Source organism: Pelodiscus sinensis, chromosome 3 (genome assembly GCF_049634645.1).
Source record: "Pelodiscus sinensis isolate JC-2024 chromosome 3, ASM4963464v1, whole genome shotgun sequence".
In the NCBI taxonomy this organism is placed as follows: domain Eukaryota; kingdom Metazoa; phylum Chordata; order Testudines; family Trionychidae; genus Pelodiscus; species Pelodiscus sinensis.
In genome coordinates, this window is record NC_134713.1 from 187,923,664 (window position 1) to 187,947,079 (window position 23,416).

General features: G+C 43.2%; 3 protein-coding genes across 6 annotated transcripts in view; 2 read left to right on the forward strand and 1 right to left on the reverse strand.

Annotated features, from left to right (window-relative positions):
- SEL1L2 (SEL1L2 adaptor subunit of SYVN1 ubiquitin ligase) overlaps positions 1 to 3,037 on the forward strand; it is a 63,787-nt gene extending 60,750 nt beyond the window's left edge. For both annotated transcript variants that reach the window (XM_025180472.2, XM_075925635.1), the window contains exon 21: positions 2,900 to 3,037. In XM_025180472.2, the coding sequence (XP_025036257.2) occupies positions 2,900 to 2,974 (75 nt within the window). In that variant the 3' untranslated portion in view covers positions 2,975 to 3,037. The remainder of the gene's footprint in view (positions 1 to 2,899) is intronic.
- Positions 254 to 23,411, reverse strand: NDUFAF5 (NADH:ubiquinone oxidoreductase complex assembly factor 5). 3 transcript variants are annotated; one of them, XM_006114700.3, is made up of 11 exons: positions 23,067 to 23,411; positions 16,401 to 16,441; positions 14,495 to 14,558; positions 6,382 to 6,429; positions 6,163 to 6,266; positions 5,762 to 5,801; positions 4,171 to 4,368; positions 3,360 to 3,420; positions 2,302 to 2,385; positions 1,857 to 1,939; positions 254 to 1,689 (listed from the first exon to the last, which is right to left on the reverse strand). In XM_006114700.3, the coding sequence occupies exons 1-11, from the start codon at positions 23,265 to 23,267 to the stop codon at positions 1,603 to 1,605; spliced, it is 1,011 nt and encodes a 336-aa protein (XP_006114762.3). In that variant the 5' UTR covers positions 23,268 to 23,411; the 3' UTR covers positions 254 to 1,602. The 3 variants fall into 3 exon arrangements, with proteins under 3 accessions (XP_006114762.3, XP_025036261.1, XP_075781767.1); XM_025180476.2 differs by lacking the exons at positions 14,495 to 14,558; positions 16,401 to 16,441; positions 23,067 to 23,411 and adding an exon at positions 14,397 to 14,464; XM_075925652.1 differs by lacking the exons at positions 14,495 to 14,558; positions 16,401 to 16,441; positions 23,067 to 23,411 and adding an exon at positions 7,657 to 10,420.
- Positions 22,947 to 23,416, forward strand: part of ESF1 (ESF1 nucleolar pre-rRNA processing protein) — a 78,366-nt gene continuing 77,896 nt past the window's right edge. The window contains exon 1 of the mRNA XM_075925628.1: positions 22,947 to 23,078. The gene's annotated coding sequence lies outside the window, so the exon portion shown is untranslated. The remainder of the gene's footprint in view (positions 23,079 to 23,416) is intronic.

Here is a 23,416-nt window from a genome sequence, read left to right on the forward strand (position 1 = left end):
CAGGGGTGTGATCACTGTTTATTCCCTCTGGAGCACCTGGCATTGGCCACCATTGGAAGACAGGATACTGGGGTACATGGACCTTTGGTTTGACCCAGTATGGCAGTTCTTATACATTAAGTATTTGGTCTTACAACAAGAAAAGACAATATCATCCTAACAATTGCTTGGAATTTAAGCTGCAATATAAGAAAGTGTTGCTAAAAAAAATGCAATCAATATGGAGTAAGAAAAGTGCAAATGCACTTCAGCATTTGTTGACAGATAATTTGTGTTTATTACTGTTTATATTGTAAGAATCAGACAGGGCAAAATACAGCTTTTTGTTATTGGGAAGAAAAAGGATATTATTACTTAAAACATCTAATTCATGCTCTTAGGCTAAAGATCTTTATGCTTTTTGACAAGTGTCTACCACCAATGCAGAATTCAATCAGAAACTTCATTTGTCGTCAAATACTACAGGATACACATTAAAAGACTTAGCAACTTGAGGAAAGTGAGAGGAGGGCAGGAAAAGTTAATTAACAACTACCAGCTTTAACATGAGTATCTTCTGGTTGCTTGGAATTCTGGATTCCAAAATAAAGGTGGCTGACAGACAATTTTTTCTTGGCACTTGCTGAAATAAACTGTCATAAATCAGATACATTAAACAGTAGAGACCAGATGCCACATGCTACCCAGAAAAATACCTATTAACTCTAAACCAAGATGTCAATGACATTACTCAGCCAGGAGAGAGAAGTTTCTGTCTTTGAGAGTCATAGAAGATGTTTTCTGCTATTTGGAACCCTGACATTAGGATTCACAAAACTAATTTAGTGTTGAATACTTACTCAACTGTTACTAACAAGCTACTCTGCTTCACTTATAACTCGTATGTTTTCTACATGGGTTCCACCACATAGACTCCATGACAGAATGTTGCATAAGCTCCTTAGACTGAATAGCAGTGTTGTCAGGCTGCCACCTTGGTATTCTTCTTGCCCTTAAAGTAATATTTGGGTATCTTCAATGTTACTTTAGGCAATGCATCTTTCCCTTGTTGCAAGGTATCTTCTCTCACAGGTAAGGTTATTTTTATAGGACGGTTAAACATGAGAATTTCAACAACTGATGGGCAAGTGTTTTTACCCATATTTTGAGGCCCACAAAGAAAAACAAACAGATCTTCAGACTATTTATATATTAAACTGGATATGAGTATTTGCAGATTTTCCTCCTCTTTACTTTAGCTGAAATCCTGTTCACCACCCCAGGCAAATACTCTCTTTAATATTATTACTCCCAGAGTACACAAATATTTTTACAAGACATTATTTCTGTTAGAGCAATCCTTATCACTGAAATGGTGCAAACAGACATATCTGAAAACTACCAAAAAATAAGTTTCACCCCCTCTATTAAAGTACAGGTAACATCTTCCTATAGAAATGTTTATGGATCCTATGTTATGCTCTTACTGATACTGCACTGAATAAACAGGATTGCATTTATGTTAACTGCTTTATTAGCTCTTTAAAGTGAATTAACAGGAAAAACCTGACAACTGTGGAATATCTCCAATACAAACTTCTTTAAAGATCCAGTACAGACAAACTACTTTTTCTCTCCTGAAATAATGGCATTTATTTTGGCCAGATCTGCAAATGACACTGTTGCAGAACCTCTCTGGGCAGGTCTTGCCTGAAAAAACAAAACAAAACAAAGGACTCATCTTTATATTCAAACAAAAACACACAAGCTTTTTTAAAAAAAGTCCCTTGGTTGCTTAGAACAAAAAAGGTGCTCTCTTATAAAATATGGGAAATATCGACATTCAAGCATAAAACAAAGGATGGACTTCATATTACCTGTGACTCTTGGAATTTCCAGCCTATCATGTAATAAATCTGAAATGTAGCAGGTACTGACCCATCATTATTTCCATACATTTCTATTAAAAAGAGAAATGGGTTTAATATACATTAGAGAATTAAGAATGAAATGCTGAACCTGACAACAGTTTTTGTTGAAAATGATACATTTCTGAAAGCTATTTTTACTTTGAGGAAAGGGGGACACTTAAAACTTTGATTGTAATACAGTACAGAAGATGAGATTCCCAACCATACAAAACATGAATCTATTTCAAAACTTTTGTAATTACTATTAAAAAGATACTACACAAGTAAGTGACACACTTATGTTAAATATACAGAACGATATTGTGTCTTAAACATTAAAAAAAAAGGAAAATGGAAAAAGATACTCAGTACTGAAAGCTAAAAAGATAAACTAGTAAATGTGTACTTTTACCTTGATATATTGCTGCAGCTGCTAACATTGTTTCTCTGTGTAGCATGTGTTTCCTATTCCAAGAACAGTTACTCTCCCCCATACCTAAAAATACGTTTCAGCTTTAAAAAAAGAAGATACAGCATATACCATGAGTTTGAAATTTTATATGTAAACCATGTTTATTTTAAGCAGAGGCAGAATTCTCCAAGTCCAATCATAAAAAGGTACAGTATACACAGATCTGATTCAAGGGAACATTTAAGATACATTGTGAAGGTACAAGTGATGCAAAGATTTTAGACTAAAACGTATGGTTTGTAAAGTTAGCCACTGACAGTACTGTTTTCCAGAAGACTTATTTTGCTATATAATGGTTTTGGGGTTTTTTTAAAAAAAAGCCAAGTTAGTCTGATTATTTTTAGAATTTGAGTACTGATGCTGACACCTACCCCTATACTATTATTTATGGATTTTTAAAAATTGATACTAAGTGGAAGTACAAAGTGGCAATACTGATATCTACAACTATTAACAAGGGTCTTCCAGTTTCCTCACACTTTGATTAAGACTCCCTTTTAAGTTCCTGAGCAGCTAACTTGAATATTTTGATTTTTAGGTAGCCTCTCATGAAAGATCATTTGAAATCTGTCCAGAGACTACGCCCTCTTACAGCACTCAACATTTCATCTGAAGAGTTGTACAGCAAGAGACAGAGCAGATTCCAAAGCTAGTGACCAGCAAGGGGAGCCTTAGGGAGACAACTAATTCTTCACTGTAGGGTGGGAAAAGATCAGGATTCTGGCTTCTGCTTCCCAGCACAGATATCCCAGGGAGAGGAGGGAGGAGATAATCCCTAGGTCCTCCAGAGTTCAAGAAAAAGATAATAATTCCTCAGGGGACTCTTTAAGAAGGAACTAGCGAACCTGCGGAGGGAAAGGAAAGAGGGAACTCTGCGAGATTGCATGGGGAGGAAGGGAACTGATTGGACGATAATAATTTAGGTACATAATTGATCAACATGTAAATTGAAACATTCCAAGGATAGAGTAAATACTTCCTCCTAATCAAGTACTTGCCTTGCAAATCTTCCATGATTTCAAACATTCCTGGATAGTTGACTTGAATTTCATCAGTATCCTAAAAAATGTGTAAGTGTTTACAAGTAACTATAGCAAAACAAGAAACTGTTATTTACTTTATTTTCTTTACAATTTGCAACAATATACACATATTTTACTACTTGTCTCCAGTTAATGCAATATAAAATCACACATTGGATGCTGGTGCAGCCTCTGACCATGGGGAGCTCAGGCCCCCCATAGACAGGGGCTGCTGCCATGAAGCAGCCTCTTTCCACAGCAGGCCTGGGCTCCTTGCTGCGGACAGAGGTTGCTGTGTGGGATGCTGACACAGCCTCTGTCTATGGGGAGCTTGCCCCCATTCCCTGACAGGGACTACTGCCGCACCATACTGTATTAGAGGCAGCAGCGTGGACTGGCTCCTACCTGCCACTTCACGCTGCTGCCTCTGTATCAGAGAGGGGCTAAAAGCATACTGGCTGCCACCACCCGCCCTGAGGACTAACAAATAATTGTGTAACTGCTAAGATTTGGTACAGTTACACAATTATTAAACATTTAACATCTGTAATCAACAGTACATTTCTACATTTGTTTCCATGAAGAGAATCTGCCTTTGCTAAAGAATTACACCATCTATCCCATAAACAGAGCAAATAACCTGAGCATGCCACATATTACTTCCCTACTGAAAGGCTAATATGAACAAATCAATATTCTTTTATCCTAGAACCCAAGGAATTTAGTATTATTTTTTGGCACCACTCTTAATATTCTAGATGGTTTAACTCCTCATATTGATAATTACCACAGTCAACGTGTTAAAGCCAGCTCTTCCCAGCAGATGTCCTAAGTCAGTGACAGCAGTGAAGGGAGATATATGTGGAGCGAATCCTCCTTCTCTTTCAAGTTCTGCGAGCTGCAAAGAGCAGCGAAGTTCATACAGCGTTTCTCCTCCAAACATGGCACCAATAAATACTCCATTTGGTTTAAGGACTTGATGAATCTAAAATACAGGAAGTCCACTTGATATTTAAGATCTGCAACTGCTATTATTTGGTACAAAGTTATGACAAAAAAAATGTTCATATGTACAGACAGGACGAAATACTATGATCACTGAAATTGTGTTGAATTGAGTATCTTCTCCTCTCAGTTTCCAGCACTTGAAGTATTAGGGTTCAAGTAATAAGAAGCTTGGATGTTTTATTTCTGTTGGAGATTATATATCCTTAGTTCATTTTATACTGGAATATAACATATCTTGCAAGACTAGATAAAATAAATGAAAATGTTTGCTATACTGTACACCATTCACTCTGCTGTCTGAACTCAGCAGTAATCTGTATCTGTCAGACATCTTAATCAAATGTCTATCGTACACTATACCAAACTTCATTCAACACAATTTGTTTTTAAATGGCTGCAATGGCAGAATGCAACTGAATGAAATTTAATACCAAATGATGATTCAGGACCTGGTCCAATTTAGGGATATGAGCGAGTAATTGAGTACATGGTTAACCAATAAGCCTGGGCTCATTGGTTAACTCTCTCAATTACACGCAGCATCCTCCTCTTGCTGCCTCTGTATCAGAGGCAGTGTGGGAGGAAAGAAGAGCGAGCCGGTGTGCATGGGGATCTGGCTTACCCAATTAAATGCATTTTAACACCCCTAATCCAATTCCCATTGTTTTTGGAAAGTAAGGCAATTGTACTTTTAACTAACCATTTTCAAGTAAACATACCAGATTTTGTATATTTAAACACAGTAACTATATATACACAAGATGGACCTGAAGAATGTGCCTAGACTTCTGAGAAGAGAATCAGATTTTATTAATCTGAGGAGGTCCTGTCAATGTTTTTAGTAATGTAACAGGCTATAAAATCTACCATACTGACCCAAGGTTATTATTTTGCATTTGAGCCTCCAAGCAATTTCGAGGGAAACCAAGTACTACTAAATCATATTAAATCCAAAGCATCCCTATGCATAATCAAGACTATTATATCTGAATGGAAAAATCTTAACAGACACAAGAACATGTGCAACAATTTACTTGTGAACAGAAAACACAGTAGGATGGATTATGTATATTTGCCATATTTCTCCAGAGGTGTATTGAAAGTAGTTTGAATTGTAAGAGTTTAGGATAGATAAGTAGATTTTCTTTAGTTTCCGAAGTGATTTTTGTTCTTGCAAATGCATGACAAGCAGAAGAATTTGTGGTAACAGTCTGTCCTTAGATTGTATAATAGTATAACCCGTAAGCATCATCTCTGATCCAGAGATACCCCAACGTTGAAGGAACACAAACACTCAGATTCTTTGAACCCCCTCTACTGAGTGCCAAGCTTGCCAAGCTTCATAAATATTTTGCTTAGCAGCTTCTTACCTCTCTAAAAGCTCCAGGAAGGTCATTTACCCAGTGCAAACTAAAATACAAAAAGTGTACATTTTATGAAGGTTTAAGTGGCTTAAAAAAATTGAGTCAACTGTCACAGCAAAACATTTCAGAAGTTAAAGTAAAGAACTATCATCTACTATTTCCCCAACCAAGTTTATTTATTTATTTATACAAGTTGTCAAATATCTACACCACAAACTTGACAGTACTCAAGTATGACTAAATGCATATACAGTACTCTCAAAGATTTTTAAACTAGAAAATGATTGACCGTAGAAACAACATTCAAATACCATCCCTGTTAAACCCTTTATTTTCTTGTCTAAAAACATCACTATTTTCTAATTCGATTTTATAAACAATAATTTAACAAAATGATTAATACAAACCTTAAACTGCTAACAACAAGATCAAATGTGTCTTCTTTGAAGGGAAGGAATTCTTCATCAGCTATAACGCTGAAAGTGGGGATTTCAGATTCCGTAGTATTTTTCTGAGTCAGGTTAAAATAAATACACAATTTCAAACTGCACTTGAGGCTATATTTCTTTTGCTTCTCAGCATTATATGATTAAAGCATGGCAGGCAAAAGTTAGATGGTTACTCACCAGTGCATTCTCTGCCACATCCATTTGAATAAGTTTTTCAACTATTTCCTGAAATAAGAAATTCTGTCAAATACTTAAGACTTATAAACCAACAAGAGGTAACCTCTCTGAACACTTTAGGTGTCTTACAAATATTGTAAATACAGTAAGTAAAGAGAGACAACCTTTAAAATGAAAAAAAATCTGTCATGCTTTCTTCCCATACCATTTCCTCTAACAGTGTTTGCTTCTTCAAATGCCTTCCTAATAAAACTATGCTTCCAAACATGTGCTAAAGCAGAAGTGGGCAAAAGGGCCTCCACAGGCCACATCTGGCCCACCAAGCGAACTGATTCAGCCCGTGGAGACCCTGCCGCTTCCCTGCCCCCAAGCCAATTGAGGCCTTGGGACAGGGGAGCGCACAAAACTTCCTCCCGCCCTGTGAGGAGCACACTGCACTTCAAAGTGCTACATGCTCTTCGTAGGGTGGGAGGAGACATCACTCGCTCCCCCACCCCCAAGCCCTGATTGGCCTGGGGGCGGGAGGAGTGCGCAAAGTTTCCTCTGCCCTCCCTCCACCCCGCAAGGAGCACACTGCACTTGAAATTGCCATATGCTCGCGCAGGGCAGGGGTAGGGCGAAAAAAACTTCGCGCAGCTCCCCTGCCCCCAGGCTCTGATTGGCGTGGGGGCAGAGGGAGCGTGCAAAACCTCCTCGCAGGGTGGGGGTAGGGCTGCAGGTGGCTTCAGGCGCTCCCCTCACCCCCAGGCTAATCAGGGCCTGGTGAGGGGAAGGAGGTGAGCTGCGCAAAACTTCCTTCATCCTGCCCCAGCACTTCAAAGTGCCACATGCTCCTCGCAAGGTAGAGGAGGCTTCGAGTGCTCCCCTGCTCCCAAGCCCTAATTGGCCTGTGGGTGGGGAGAGCACCTGAAGCTTCCTCCCACCTTACCCCCGCCCTGCAAGGAGCACGCAGCAAAGCACAGTGGGTGACTAGTGGGAATGGGGGGGGGCAAAGGGGCTTGCCCACCCCCAGTCCAATCATGGTCTGAGTGGGCATCCTGGCCCCGCCCTTTCTGGTTTAGGCCCTGCCCCTTGCGGGGGGGGGGGAATTTTTGACGTGGCCCCCGGCCAAAAATTATTGCCCACCCCCATGCTAAGGTTAACAGATTTTTGGTATTTCAGACTGGGGGAGGAGCATAAAACAAATTTAAAAAGTGCACGCAGAGGAGGCCTTGCCAGGGCCCCACCTCTTATTTTGAGATAGGTCCAGCTTGAACACATGTGAAGATCTCATACCTGGCAGTATGTCATGGAGAAAGTGTTTCTTATTCGAGTGGTTGCTCATGTCCATTCGAAGTAGGTGTGCGCACCGCGTCTTCCGGAGCATTTTCCCTAGCGGTACCCGTAGCGCCGGCAGGGTGGGGCATAAGTACTCTTGCCGGCGCTGCCCCACCTCAGTTCCTTCTTACCGCCGTGACGGTCGTTGGAGCGTCTCTATTTCTCTTAGTCTCTTAGATAGTTAATGGTTCCCGTTCCAGTTATTTTGTTGTCCCCAAACCGAAGGGAGGAGTCCGTCCCATCTTGGGCCTCCGAAATTTAAACAAGGCGGTCATAAAACACAGGTTCAGAATGGTGACCTTGGCTTCGGTCATCCCTGTGCTACAGTTAGGAGACTGGTACGCGACTCTCGACCTCAAGGACGCCTACTTCCACATGGCGATCAGGCCCAGCCACAGGAGGTTCCTCAGGTTTATGGTGGGCCAATACCATTTTCAGTTTACAGTGCTCCCCTTTGGTTTATGTACGGCAGTGGTTGTCGTATTACTCCGCAAATAGGGGGTGCACGTGTTCCCGTACCTCAACAATTGGCTGATCCGAGGTCGCTCGTATGAGCAGGTAGAAGCTCACGTGGAACTCAAGAGCTCTCTTCCTAAGGTTAGGGCTCATGATAAACATCGAAAAGTCATCCCTGGCCCCCTCCCAGCAGATAGAATTCGTGGGAGCCTTCCTCGACGCAAGGGTGGCAAGAGCGTTCCTGCCCAAGAGCAGGTTCCTCTCCATAGTGGAGCTGATCTCAGGGTTAATTCAGTCCCCTATCACGACCCCTCAGGTCTGCTCCAGGCTCCTGGGCCATATGGCGGCGTGCACGTACACGCTGCACCATGCCAGAATGAGAATGAGACCCCTGCAGGCGTGGTTGGCGAAGGCCTTCAGCCAATCCAGGGGTCTTTGGGACTCGATAATCACAGTGCCCCCAGAAATTCTGGACTCCCTCCTATGGTGGACCCAGGAAACCGTGGTACGCAGTGGGGTTCCTTTCAATGCTGCTCCTCCCTCGCTTACACTGGTCACCGATGCATCCGACCTGGGCTGGGGAGCACACCTGGGGCGCCACAGGACTCAAGGCCTCTGGTCCCCTTCCGAACGAACCCTGCACATAAACGTCTGGGAATTGTGGGTGGTGAGGAGTGCCTGCGAAGCCTTCCTACCAAGGCTCTCTCACCACTCGATCCTGGTTTGTATGGACAACATAGCAGCGGTATTTTATCTCAACAAGCAGGGTGGGGCACGCTCACCTCCCCTCTGCAAAGAGGCCCTGCGACTCTGGCACCTGTGTGTCACGCATGATATCATGCCTCAGGCGGAATACCTCCTGGGGTGCAAAAACCTGCTAGTAGACACGCTGAGCAGATCCTTTGGAGCCCACGAGTGGTCACTCAAGGACTCTGTTCTCCGTTAGGTTTTCCGCGGGTGGGGTTACCCCCGCCTAGACCTGTTTGCCTCGGCACACAATGCCAAGTGCAGGAACTACTGTTCCCTGCTGGGGCTGCCCTGACGACAGTGTGGCCAGAGGGCGTTCCCTATGCTTTTCCTCCATTCCCCCTAATTTCCAGGGTGTTGACCAGAGCGAGGACATTTCGGTCCTCGATCATTCTCATAGCCCCCAGGTGGCCCAGGCAGTTCTGGTTCCCCATCCTAGTGGACATGCTTATCCAAGATCCAATAGCACTCCCTCCAGTCCGGGACCTGCTAACTCAACCTTGGGACGAGTGGATCATGGTTCACCCGGATCTCCGGTCTCTCCACCTATCGGCCTGGTTTATCCGTAGTTGAACCAACCTGAAAGGGAATGTTCCCAGGAGGTCCAGATGGTGCTCCTCAGTAGCAGGAAACCCTCTACTAGACGGTCGTATGCTGCCAAGTGGCGGTGCTTCTCGTCTTTGGCGTCCCGGAGAGGAGTACACCTCTCCTTGGCTCCTATTCCAACTATTCTTGACTATCTTTTCCAGCTTCGGTCTAGTGGCCTGTCCTTTTCCTCTATCAAAGTCCATGTGGCATCTCTCTCCACCTTCCATGTTGGTATGGTAGGAGTCTCCCTTTTTTCTAACCCTGGTGGTTAAAAGGTTTCTTACTGGCTTGGAAAAGTTGTATCCCTCGGTGAGGGCCCCGCTTCCCGCCTGGGACCTCAATGTGGTCCTCCACAGGCTTATATTACCCCCCTTTGAACTGCTGGCCACGCGTTCCCTGCAGCACCTTTCGTTGAAGATTGCTTTCATCGTGGCCATTATATCAGCTCGAAGGGTGTCAGAACTAAGGGCGCTAACTGTAGACCCGCCCTACCTTTTTTTTTCACATAGCAACGTAAGGCTACGGCCTCATCCAGCCTTCCTCCCGAAGATGGTGTCACCGGTCCACCAGTCAACCTGTCCCAGGAGATTTATCTCCCATTTTTTTTCCCAAAACCTCACACCTCCCCTAAGGAGTGGGTGCTTCACTCCCTGGACGCTAAGTGGGCGCTGGTGTTCTACATTGACAGAACCAAGCCATTCCGTAAATCCCAACAATTGTTTGTTGCGTTTGGGGACAGGGTCGCCTATTTCGACACAAAGGCTATCAAGATGGGTGGTGCAATGCATCACAGAATGTTATTAACTGGCTGGTAAAACCCACCCAGGGTGAAGGCACACTACCAGGGCGCAGGCATCCTCGGTGGCTTTTGGTGCCCAGGTACCAATCACGGAAATTTGCAGGGCGGTCACATGGTCTTCCCTTCACACGTTTACAGCGCACTATGTGCTACCACAGCAGGCCAGGGAGGATGCAGGAGTGGGCTCTGCAGTCCTCCAATCTGTAATGTAAATATGTCCTGTTGGCATTGTTCTTAATATGTGCCTTATCAGTGTTGGATTGTTCAACTAAATCCGTTTATTGTTCACCTCTCTTCATGACTCTGATGGTATGACTGCTCCGACCCCTCCTTCATGGGGTTAGCTTGGTAGTCACCTACTTCGAATGGACATGAGCAACCACTCGAAGAAGAAAAGAACGGTTACTTACCTGTAACTGGTGTTCTTCGAGATGTGTTGCTCATGTCCATTCGACTCCCACCCTACCTCCCCTTCGTCGGAGTGTCCGGCAAGAATGAACTGAGGTGGGACAGCGCCGGCAGGGGTACTTATGCCCTGCCATGGCAGCGCCACTCCAGGGGGCGCCCTGCCGGCGCTACAGGTACCGCTAGGGAAAACGCTCCAGAAGACGCGTGCACGCGGTGCGCACACCTCCTTCAAATGGACATGAGCAACACATCTCGAAGAACAACAGTTACAGGTAAGTAACCGTTCTTTTCTATTAATCCATTAAATCTTGCTACCTGAAAAATCTTCAACTTTACCCAAAAACCCATGGAAAACCAAGGGCAGATTGATTAATACATAGTCAGGGCAAGAAACGTCACTTATCAGAGGGGCTGAGGATTCTGCACTATCTTAGTTTCTGAAGAGCCTCTGGTGTATCTCAATAAGTGCATTACATTAATGTAGTTTTCACATAACCAGATGAACTAGAACAATGAAACTTATGAAAATCTTAATAGAGTACTTGGGAATAATAGTTTTAAAGTCTTTGTAGACTTTCAGTTTGCACCATAAGCACTTTTACACTGTATACTATTTTAGATTTATTTGTATTTAATCACTTTGTCTACTCTATTCAAAGGTTAATTTAATCTGCTACCTCAAAATCAGATGAATTAACTTTAAGCCTTCTGTTTATGCCAAGACATAATGGACGTGTGTGTATATTCTGTATACGATTGTTAACTGGACTTATCTACTGAAAAGCACAATGTTGCCTCTGAATGTTTGAGAGAGACAAGGTAGATTACCTATTATCTTTTATTGAACCAATTTCTGTTAGTGGAAGGTACAAGATTTTAAGCTCCTCTTCAGGTCTGGGCTGTGTGTGGCTCAAAAGCATGCACCTTCCACCAACAGAAGTTGGCTCAATAAAAGATAATAGGTAACCTACCTTGTGTCTCATATATCCTAGGACCAACTTGGCAACAGCACTGCAAACAACTGTAAGACAGTATTTTGATTTGACAAAAAAAAAAAAAAAAAAAAAAAACACACCCACACACCCACACCGAGAAAACACGATCAACAAAGTGCAAAGTCTGTGGGGTTGTAATCACTGATGACATTACAACAACTTCCAATTTTTTGTGCCATATAAAAACCCATCTGGGAAAGCACAGAGAGTACGAAAACTATCTGCAACAAACCAGGATCAATTCCGCCTCACAGCGTAAAATATCGGATTTCATTATATAGCATGATGATCAAGGGGTTTATGGAATAAATCATCCCAGATAAAGAAGACTAGTCAGTTCTTCGGTTAGGGAACTGATAATTGGTTGCACACTACCACTTTCAATAGCAGAAAAACCGCAGTTCAGGTGATTTTGTCACGTGATGGATCCCCAGTCACGAGAAATAAGTCGGTCTTCGGTTATGACAGAACTGGACAATTTGTACTATAATGTGAAAGCTGATGTGTTGGCACTTCTTACTGAGGTGGACACAATTGCACTGATGCTCGACATCTGGTCAGATAGAAGAACGAGAGGCTTTTGGGGAGTAACAGCCCACATGATAATAAGGTACGCACTTGAGACAAAATTGTTGTTGTGTGAAAGGTTCCTTGGCCAGCATACTGGTGAGAACATTGCAGAAGTGTTTGAGAACATGTGTGATTCTTTTAAAATCAAGGATAAAATTATATATGTTATAACAGACAATACTACAAACATGCGTAAAGCATTCACCATAGCATTTAACAACCATGAATCAGAGCAATAAATTGATATGCAAGATGACACTTTGGAAAATGAAGAATTATGGGAAGACAAACCCAAAAGTCGTTAGATCAGTCATCCATCCTGTAAACTGAAACGGACCTCCAATTAAGAGACTAAGTTGCTTTACTCATACTCTGCAACTCACTGTCGGGGATGGTCTCAATGAGGCGAAGTTATCTGGTGCCCAGGCAAAAGTGTCAAAAATCTGCAGCCTTCTTCACACAAGTACCCTATTCAAGGAAGCCTTTGAAAGAAGGTTTGGTCTTCAAGCTAGTCTTCCCCAAGCCAATGCCACCAGGTGGAACAGTACTCTCAGACAAATACAGTAAATGCTTTTTTGTCCCTGGATGAAGAAAAACTGAAGCACATGCTTGAAGAACAAAAACAGTATAATTTAAAACCCAGCCAGAGGGATTATTCCCAACTAAGAGAACTAGCGTTGCTAGAAATAGCCACCTATTTCTAGATGCCACAGATAAAGTACAAGGTGAACAGCATGCTACGATTTCAGGAGTGAGGCCATCAATAATTGGACTATACCACCACCTTTTGGAATTTATTCCAACATACTTGGGAAACATGGTTACAGCTTTAAGAAGCAATATGAAAAACGTTTCATTGGCATTTGCATTAATGCTGGTTTGATACCATTATCAAATCCTTTGGATGACACAGAAAAATCACTATTGGCTTTCAGTCATTTCATGTACTTTCTGGCGGCCGTGTTAGACCCTAATTTTTGCTTCTGGTGGCTGGAAAAAATTAGTTCTGATGATGCTAAAACTAATGCTGTGAAAGCAGAAATTGTTTCACAACTTCAGCAGTTTTGTTCAAATCCTCACAGTCTGTCTGCCTCTAGCTGTACTGGCTCTGACAATGTCTCAAACTCTGATGCTGATGGCCCACTAGTTAAAAAAATCAAAACATGCATCCTCACTGTACGTTTATCGAAGGCCAGCTAACACCACAGCCAGGAAATTTTGATGATGAGCTGCGGCATTATCAAGAGCTTGCTGCTAAGATACCCCCCAACAGATCATGGAATTGATGTGATGTCTCTGGAAAAGTCATGGAGAAAGCCTTCCATTGTTGCACAAGGCTGCTATGAGTGTGCTTATGGTTCCTGCCAGTACTGCACCGATTGAAAGGGTGTTTAGCCAAGGAGGGATTGTAATGCGTCCACATTATGCCAGACTGGGTGATAATATGGTGGAAGAGATAATATTTCTCAAATGTCATACTGAATACTAACTTTGTTCATGAATGAAGACTTTTTTTTTCTAATTTCATTTTGTGCATCTAGTTTTACATAGATGTAGCTCAAGGCTGCTATGAATATGTTTGTATAAATACATAAAGTGTGCAGTTTACCACCTTTTAGCTGAGTAGTCAAAAACTAAACAAGACTACTAGTATTTAGCAAGTATGATTTGGATTTATGTTAATAAATGAAAACAGATAGTGATTACTGTTATTTATCAATATTGATGGCTTGTACAAAAGTGACTTGACATTTTTTAAATTAAGCCTTGAGACTCAACTTGGGACTTGACTCGAAAGTGACTTTAGGGACTTGAGACTTGAACTGTAGTGACTTGAGACTCGACTTGGGCTTGACAATGACGACTTGAAGACAACACTGGGTGTTACCATCTACTAAGTATTCAATGATCTCTGAAAGGAATCACTGGTCTCAGTTCCATTCCTATTAGAAAGACAGTTCCCATCACAAAGCCACTATTATAATTGCTATCTTTGTTGGGAGCTTTAAATGAGGTGACAAAGATTAAACTATCACTGCTACTGTCTTCTCTACATTTTTCATGGCAATACTTTCTGGAGGGGTGGGGATGATATCTTTTAACTATGACTTCAGAATTAAGAAGCAAAAAGTTACCTCTGAGATTTGGAAGAATTACGTTTCATCTGGGAACAGCACATCATTACCAGAATGATCCTGTATTATGTTTAGACACTAGTACAAACATACAGTACCTTGTTGAGATACTGAGCTACGTAGCCACTTCCAGAACCAACATCCAAAGCAAGAGGGAACGTTCTTAAAAAAAAAAAAAAATTAATTATTTAGCATGCAAGTGCAATTATATTTCGTGAATTTATGAAGTTCAATATATCTTTTCTGACTAAATAGGATTCCAATTAATGTCAGTATAAACACCTCAAAATAATTTTCCTTTGGTGTATATTGCCCGTATTTCCTTTAATGGCACTTGATGTATGCAATTTAAGGGTCCCCCCCCTGCCCCATTCATGACTTCAGATGTATGTTTTCTTTCCACGATACTTCTAGAAAATAAAAATAAGCAACTTCATTATATGTTCTTAGAACATAAAAGATATAAGGGTTTAATTTTCAAGCTTCTATAGAATAAAACGCTGGCCTCCAAAATAAGTGAACATTTGAGGACAATAAGGACATTTCACACAATTTTAAAAATTCTCATTCTACTTCCTCTACCTTTGGTGAATGTGTAAGTCAAACTCGTGCAGAATTAAAATTTGTGAACCATCCATATAGTACTGACTTCCTGAATTGGAAGACATATTGTTATATTGCCTCTGCTGTTGCTCACAGTTTTGTGATATAGCAGTAAAGAACTATTCACAGAATGTTCAATTTCTACAATAGAACCTCCAAGTCATGAATAGGAATGTACAATCCCATTATTTGGTTAACTGGTTAAACATATTGTTTAACTAGTTAACCAATTAAATTGAGGTGAGTGAGGTCATGTCACAGTTGGAGCATCCCTGGCCTGCTGAGCATCCAAGTCTGCCACTGGCAGGGGCTGCTCCAGCCCTGTTCGCGGCATGAACTCTGTGGGGCTGAAGCAGCCCCCTGCTCACAGTAGGCAGGAAGCTGCTACAGCCCCCGTTGGTTAACCTAAACGGGTGAGGCTTACCCGTTAAACCTTCACATCCCTAGTCATGAACACCTGGGTGGTTATTTGCAATTCTCAACTGTTCGTAACTCCCAACAAAACATTTAAGTTTTTTCTTTCAAAAGTTTACAACTGAACATTTACTTAATACAGCTTTGGAACCTTAGTTGTCAGAAGATAAATGCTGATTTTAAGCATCCTAAATGAAACAAGCATGGAAATAGTTTTTTTTACCTTGTAACATCTTTTAAACGTTTCCCTTTACCATTTTAGTAGTTATGTTTAGCAAAGTACTGCACTGCCCTACTCCCCCAAACTCTGTTCTCTCTCTCCTGCTAGGAGAACAGGAATGAGAGGGGAAAGGCAGGGGAGGAGGAATTCACATTCAGACATCTAATAGCTACAGACTGAAACAGATCCCTTCTTATATAGTATTCAAGACAGTGCTCTAATAGTCGTCACACCAATCTTTCCACTCCTATTTTGTGCCCTCTTCACTGCACACACCCCCATATAGCAAGCAGAGACTAGGCCTATTCTAGGATTTTACTCCTGGATCTTGCTTAGCTCTCTAAGAACTTGTGGCCAGTAAGTTTGCCAACTCTGATATTATAGGAATACTTAAAACTCCTGAGAACAGATATTTTACTGAAAGGACATAAATCTAAGTTCTGTTTGAAAGTGTTTTAACACAAACAAGACCTACAATTCCTGTAACTGAAAGATCCGAAGAAAATATTACTTTTTTGTATATTTCACAGTATTCTATCTATAATCAGCTTTGCTATTTTTCCTGAATAGTCAACTCATTTACTTTCTCCAAATATGAGCCTTATACAACAGAGGAGTAGGAGAAAAAAAGAAAATATAAGAAAATGTGGTGACTGAACTACAAAAATTGATATAGTATGAGAATCTACTTTAATTAATGCTTTTAATGGGGTAGATTCCAGAGTCAAAAGATACTAGCTATCTTGCTCTCAAGATTAACAACTTACCTGGCAATGTCAAACACCCGGTCTGCTACTCTGCCACCAACCTAGAGAATTGCAAGAGGTAAAAATGTGGGGATTATAAATATGCATTAACATTCTGCTTCCCATGCCTGTTTTCCCTGACTATGTCTATACTATGGGGTTTTTCCAGGGTACCTCCGCCACATCCAAGGAATACGTTTACGGAAGAGCAAATGTATTCTTTCAGGGAACCCTGTATATCTCGTCCTACGATGGATAAGGGCTCCGCTGAAAGAGGAGGCTTTTCTGCCATTTGGCCCCATCTAGACTGGGCCAAATGGTGGAAAAGCCTTTTCCAGAAAAGCGAATGGAAAGAGCTGTGCAATTTGCATAGCTTTTCCCAACAAAGGACTATAGCGTAGACCTAGCCACTAAGAGTAGAAGGCTCTTTTGCTGGCAGTGCAGGGTCGGGACTAGAGGTAGGACTTATAAGAAGTAGAGATGTAAAAGGTTAACCAGTTATCTGGTAAGCATTCCCCTACCGGCATGCTTACTAGGGAAATCCGTATACAGCACCCAGCCCAATTGGAGCAGGGCCCCTCACCTCTGTCCATGGCACACTATGGGTGGGGGAGCTGCTCCAACCTGGCCACTGCACAAAACAGCAGGCCGGTTAACATTTTACACAGGATTTTACATCCTTAGTTAGAAGGTCAAATCAAAGAAGCCTGTGCCTGGGTCTACACTGGAAAGCTTTCCTAGCATAAAACACACTTCTTTTCAGCACAGCCTTGCATGCATCCATACTTACTTTTGTTACCTATGAACAGGGCTCGAGGAACTGTGGCGAGATCTACTCGGCAGCCCCACACCGCACATGGGCCAGCCCGGCACTGCGCATGCGCACAACACCGGTGAACGGGGCAACCAGCTGAAATCTACTCGCCACAGGTGAGTAGATATGATTTGTCAAGCCCTGCCTATAAGCAAAACCTCTCTGCTTCATATGGCATATTTTTTCTCAGTTTCAGGAGCAAAGCCCCCTGCTTGTAGAGTTTTGTGCAAGCACAGCAGCAGAGTGGATATACACATACCTATACCAACATAAGCAGTACACCTGCAATCACACAATACTATATTCTCTTCAGGAGCAACCTGTTCGTAGTACTTTCACACTATGCTGCTCAGGAGTCAAAGCTATCAGAAATCCACCATGAATTACCTGTTCCCACAGGAACAAGAATATTACCATCAACTTGGCAAAAGATAGCAAAATTGATTCTCCTGGCAGAATCTCAGTGCCTTGCAAAAGTGGAAGGAGCTGAGGAAGGAATATACAAGATGAAGAAAAATGAGTTTTTGGGTCACTTGTCTGACCTGTGCCTTTTATGAATTGGATGTGTTACTTATCAGGTACCCTACCAGCTTCACTGTAACCACTGTGGACACTTCACATCCTGAAGAGAAGGAAGTGCATATTCTAAAGAAGAAAAACATCTCTCCCCTTTCCTCCTGCCAGCACATAAGGAAAAGGTTTCTGGCAATGGACAGAAAGGGGATAACCAGGTCAAGTATACCCAGAAGTCAGACCCTGAACACCTTACACGTTAGCACCCATCACCAGGGCTTGACAAATAATACAATCTACTTGCCCATGGCAAGTAGATTGTAACCCGGAAGAGCCGGGTTCAGGTGATCTGCGCGTGCGCAGATCGCCGGACAGAGCAGCTGGCGAGTGGGGCTCACCGCGGTTCGGCGAGCCCTGCCCATCATCCATGAAGAGAGATGCATGTGATCAGTAATGTTCAGGAAGCAGGAACATGCCATTCCTTTGCCTGCAGGCACAATTTCACTGCTCCCATTGGCAAGAAACTGAAAACCACAATCACTGGGAGCTGCAGCAGGCCAGGGAGGTGGGGTGCCTGTGGAAAATGAACATCAGCAAAAATTCTCATGGCTCCCAATCAAATGCCCATCACTGATATAAACCACATTGTAGGTTGATGCTTCTTAATTGGTGGTGTAGACTATCAGGTTGCTTGGCTATCATGCTAATAATATGATTGTGTTGATTTAGATTAATTCATTAATATATTAATGGGTAGATTTAGTATAGAGGTAATAGTTAAGAGCTGTAACACAAGAAATCTGCTAAAGGCCATTTGCATGATCAGCAGAAGCTAAGGTTAGCAGATTTCTGCGGCTGAGATACTGATCTATCCCAGACACAGGTCATAGCTTCTTTAGAGCTTCTATGGACTGAAAAGGGGAACTTACGTCTAGGACCTTTCACTCACATAGGATGGTAGGGAAAATACCCTCAGACTCAGCAGATACATTATTATATAAAAGTCCCAAAATAACTGGCTCAGGCTATAATCAGGACACAGGATATGATAAATGACCTAACACCTAATAAATGGGCTAACACCTAAGATTGTTCTAGAAGGAATAATCTAAGTATATGGTATGGAAATATGGATGTACATTTGCTATCTAAATTGGGGTGTTTGTGACTGTGCTAACTGTATTAATAAACTATATTTAGAAATTCTTGTATATTTACATAGTGTGTGTTGCAACTGTGCACATCAGGGTTCCCAACCGCAGAATAACTGAATACTGGGCCTGATCCTGGGACAGAGAACCTGTCAACCCTAAAGATGGTAATTACAAATTAAAACATAATAATCTTACATCAGGCAACAGTGACAAATTACTGTTGCACATTCAGAAAAACCTGAAAGAGCTGAAGTGGCATTTCCCTATACTTCTTTTCCTCCTACACAGCCACAAGCAGCATTTTCATTACTCCTCCCCCCATTTATCTATTATGACAGTTACATGCTTAAGTCAGTGGTCTCACATTATCATAGAATACTAGAACTGGAAGGAACCTCAAGAGATCATCAAGTGCAGTCCCCCACCCTCATGGCAGGACTAAGCAGGTCTATATCATCTCCGATAGATGTCTGTCTAACCTGCTCTTAAATATCTACAGTGATGGAGATTCCACAACTACGCACTAGGCAATTTATTCTAGTGTTTCATCACCCTGACAGTTAGGAAGTTTTTCCTAATGTCTAACTTAAACCTCCCTTGCTGCAGTTTAAGCCCATTGGTTCTTGTCCTATCATTAGAAGCCAAGGAGAACAATTCCCCCCCATCTCCCTGTCACACCCTTTTGGATACCGGAAAACTGCTATCATGTCCCTTTAAATAACGACTAGTCTAGCAGCACCTTAAACACTAACAAAACATGTAGATGGTATCATGAGCTTTCATACGTACAACCCGCTTCTTCAGATGAATGGAGTATTAAAAGTCCAGTTCCAAAATAAATAGGAGATCGGAGGGGGGGGGCGGGGGGGGGGGGGGGAAGAATCGTGAATTATAGTGTTCATGTTACAAGAAGCTGATAGAAAAAATGAAAATTGTTCTTAAGTTCCCAGTGTTTAGATGGTTAAGCCATTAAGATGTGGAAAGTAGTGTGCTAGCCAGGTAACGTCAATATTCATACCTTTGTGATGGCTCCCAAACTTCTGAATGAAGTTAAGTTCTAACGCTTCCCTGCGTATTTGGCTTATGGAATTGGCCTGAAACAACATGGTGACTTTGAGATCCATTAATGAGTGCCTGGGCAGGTTAAAGTGTTCTCCAACAGGTTTCTGTATGTTGCCTTTTCGGATATCTGATTTGTGTCCATTAATTCTTTCCCATAGAAACAGTCCAGTTTGGCCAATATATATAGCCGAGAGAGATTGCTAGCACTTGATGGCATAGATCACATAAGTGGATGTGCAGTTAAAGGAGCCCCTCATGTAGTGGCTGATATGGTTGGGTCCAGTGATGAAATCCCTTGTGTAGGTGTGTTGACAGAGTTGGGACCAGGGCTGACTGCAAGGGTAGGTTCCTGGATGATTATGATGGAGGTGTGCTGCGCGGTTACTTGAAAGAATTTGTTTGAGGTTAAGGGGTTGTCTGTAGGCAACACCCACATGGCTCCACAATATGCCAACGTCTTTATGGCTGATCTTGAACGATGTTTCCTGAGCTCTCGCCCTCTAGCACCCTTACTCTGCTTACATTACATTGACATGTTTATCATATGGACCCACGGGAAAGAGACGCTTGAAGAATTTCACAGGGATTTCAACAACTTCCACCCCACTATCAACCTCAGCCTGGATCAGTCCACAGGAAAGATCCACTTCCTTGACACTACAGTACAATTATATGATGGACACATTTCCACCACCTTATACCAGAAATCTAATAACCGCTACACTCACCTTCACGCCTCTAGCTTCTATCCAAGACACATTTCTCAATCTATTGTTTACAGCCAAGCCCTAAAATACAACCGGATTTGCTCCAATCTCAGTTTCCAGAATCCATATAGAGCATTCTTAAAACTGAAATACCCAGCCAGAGAAGTGAAAAAACAGATCAACAGAGTAACATGAACACTCTAATTCACTATTTTCCCCCTTCCTTCCCCATCCCATCTCCTATTTATTTTGGAACTGGACTTTTAATACTTCATTCATCTGAAGAAATGAGTTGTACCCACGAAAGCTCATGATACCATCTGTATGTTTTGTTAGTCTTTTAGGTGCTGCTAGATTATTCGTTGTTTAAGGTTTTCCAATTACAGATCCCTCTGAAGCTTTTTATCATGTCCCTTCTCAGTCTTCTCTTTTCCAAACTAAACAAAACCGAATTACTTCATTCTTCCTTCAGAGCTCATGTTTTCTCGACCTTTAATCATTTTTGTTGCTCTTCTCTGGGCCTTCTCCAATTTCTCCACATCTTTCTTGAAATGTGGTGCCCAGAACTGGACACAATACTCCAACTGAGGCCTAATCAGTGCAGAGTAGAACAGAAGCATGACTTCTTGTGTCTTGCTCACACATCTGTTAAAGCATCTGAAAATCATGTTTGCCCTTTTTTTAAAAAACAACAACAACAAGGGTTACACTGTTGACTCATATTTAGCTTGTGGCCCACTATAACCCCTAGATCCCTTTCAACAGTACTCCTTCCTAGATGGTCACATCTCATTCTGTATGTCTGAAATGGATTATTCCTTCCTAAGTGGAGTACTTTGCATTTGCCCTTATTAAACTTCATCCTATTTAGCTCAAACCATTTCTCCAGTTTATCCAGATAATTTTGAATTATGACCCTATCCTCCAAAGCAGTTGCAACCTCTCTCAGCCTAGTATCACCTGCAAACTTAGTAAGTGTACTCTTTATGCCATCATCTAAATTGATCGGGAATGCTGAATGCACTCAAATTAACCAGTGACTGCCCCAGTTTAGAAACCCATTTTGAGCATCCAATTTGTACTCTAACCCAGATACACCTCAGGGTTTATGAGGCCTTATGCCACTTGTGTCCTATGTCTCAAGGCAGCTCGGGGTGGAATGGAGGAGCGATAATGTGATTTTTAAGAGATGTGATTTTTATCATTTTAAACAACAGATAATGAAATATTTTAACTAAGAGCCTGTAGACCAGTGGTTCTCAAACTTTTTGGGCTCCGGAGCCCTTTACATGTGTAAAAATTTATGCGGAGCTCCAGCAGTCCACTGATTGTATGTGTTGTACAGGCAGTCCCCGGGTTACGTACAAGATAGGGACTGTAGGTTTGTTCTTAAGTTGAATTTGTATGTAAGTCAGAACTGCTACATATTGTAGGGGAAACTCTAGCCAAATATTTCTCCAGAGCTTGTATTATTCTCCCACACCTCACTTCCCTCAGTCCTTTATTCTCAAGCTGAGGTGTCTGCTGAGAAAAGCCACTCCGCGTCTCCCTGGTCTGCTGGGGGGAGGGGGAACGCTAGCTTCGCAGCGCCCTGGTCTGCTGGGGGGGGGGGGGGGTCGCTAGCTTCGCAGCTCCCTGGTCTGCTGGGGGGAAGCAGCTAGTACGGGGTTGCTTCACCCCGTTTGTAAGTAGGGATCCGCTGTAAGTCGGATCCATGTAACCAGGGGACTGCATGTACTTATATGGAGCCCCTGTGGTCCACTGACTGTATGTTATACCTGGCAATGGTTGCAGTTTGTCAACCTCCTGGAGCCCTCTTACAGAGCCCTGGGGCTCTGCGGAGCACAGTTTGAGAAACACTGCTGTAGACTAAGACTTATGGGGGGGGAGGGGGTTGGTAAATGCTTGTAAAATGGCTTCATTACCATTTGAGTGGCTCTTTCACAGGTTGAATTTCCTGCTAATAGCTCTGACAGGCTTTTTCCTCACTCAACTAGCTCACCTCCTGAGGAAGCAGAGCTGCAGACCAAGGATCGGGAGAGGCGGGTGGAAGGACAAGAAGACGCAGCTGGTGCCTCAAATTATCAGCTGCGTGTTATGAGTAGGGCAAGGACAACCCTGCTCTGATCATCGACCCCCACCCCCACGCACTGGGCGGCAAGCACATGTGCGGAAAAGACACCTTGCAACGAACACACGTGAAGGCCCAGCTGCCACCAGCCGCCCAAGGCACAAGCTCGTAGCCAAAGGGACGGCAGCGGCTCTCGGGAGGAATCGGGTCCCACCTTCCCGCTCCGGGCGGGCGATGGAGCGCGAGGGCCGCGAAGAGCCGCAGGGCGGGGAGCTGCTCCCCGGGTCTCCCCGCCCCTCTGACCACCGCGCAGAACCGGACCCCGTCTCCCCGCTCCCCCGTCAGCAGAGCGCGGCCCGGCCTCACCTCCTCCCTGAGGTAATTGTACTTGGCGGGCTCGGGCTGCAGCGCCGCCCAGTTCTTCTGCTTCCGCTTCAGCGCTCGGTCAAAGGGGCTCCGAGCCCCGGCGGAGGACGAGGCGGCGGCGGCGGCTTCCCCCGCCCAGAAGCGACGGCAGCAGCCGGCCCGTAAGAGAAGGGAGCCGAGCCCCCTGACAAGCGCCCCCATGAGGGGGGCAAGTAACGGGCTCTCGCTCCCTATGAGGGAACCTCCGAACAGCGAGCACCGCGCATGCGCTACACTCCCCGCCCTCTTCCCAGGAGAACCGGGCAGCGGCCAATAGTGCCGACGTCACGCACGCGCGTCACCTCAGCCGA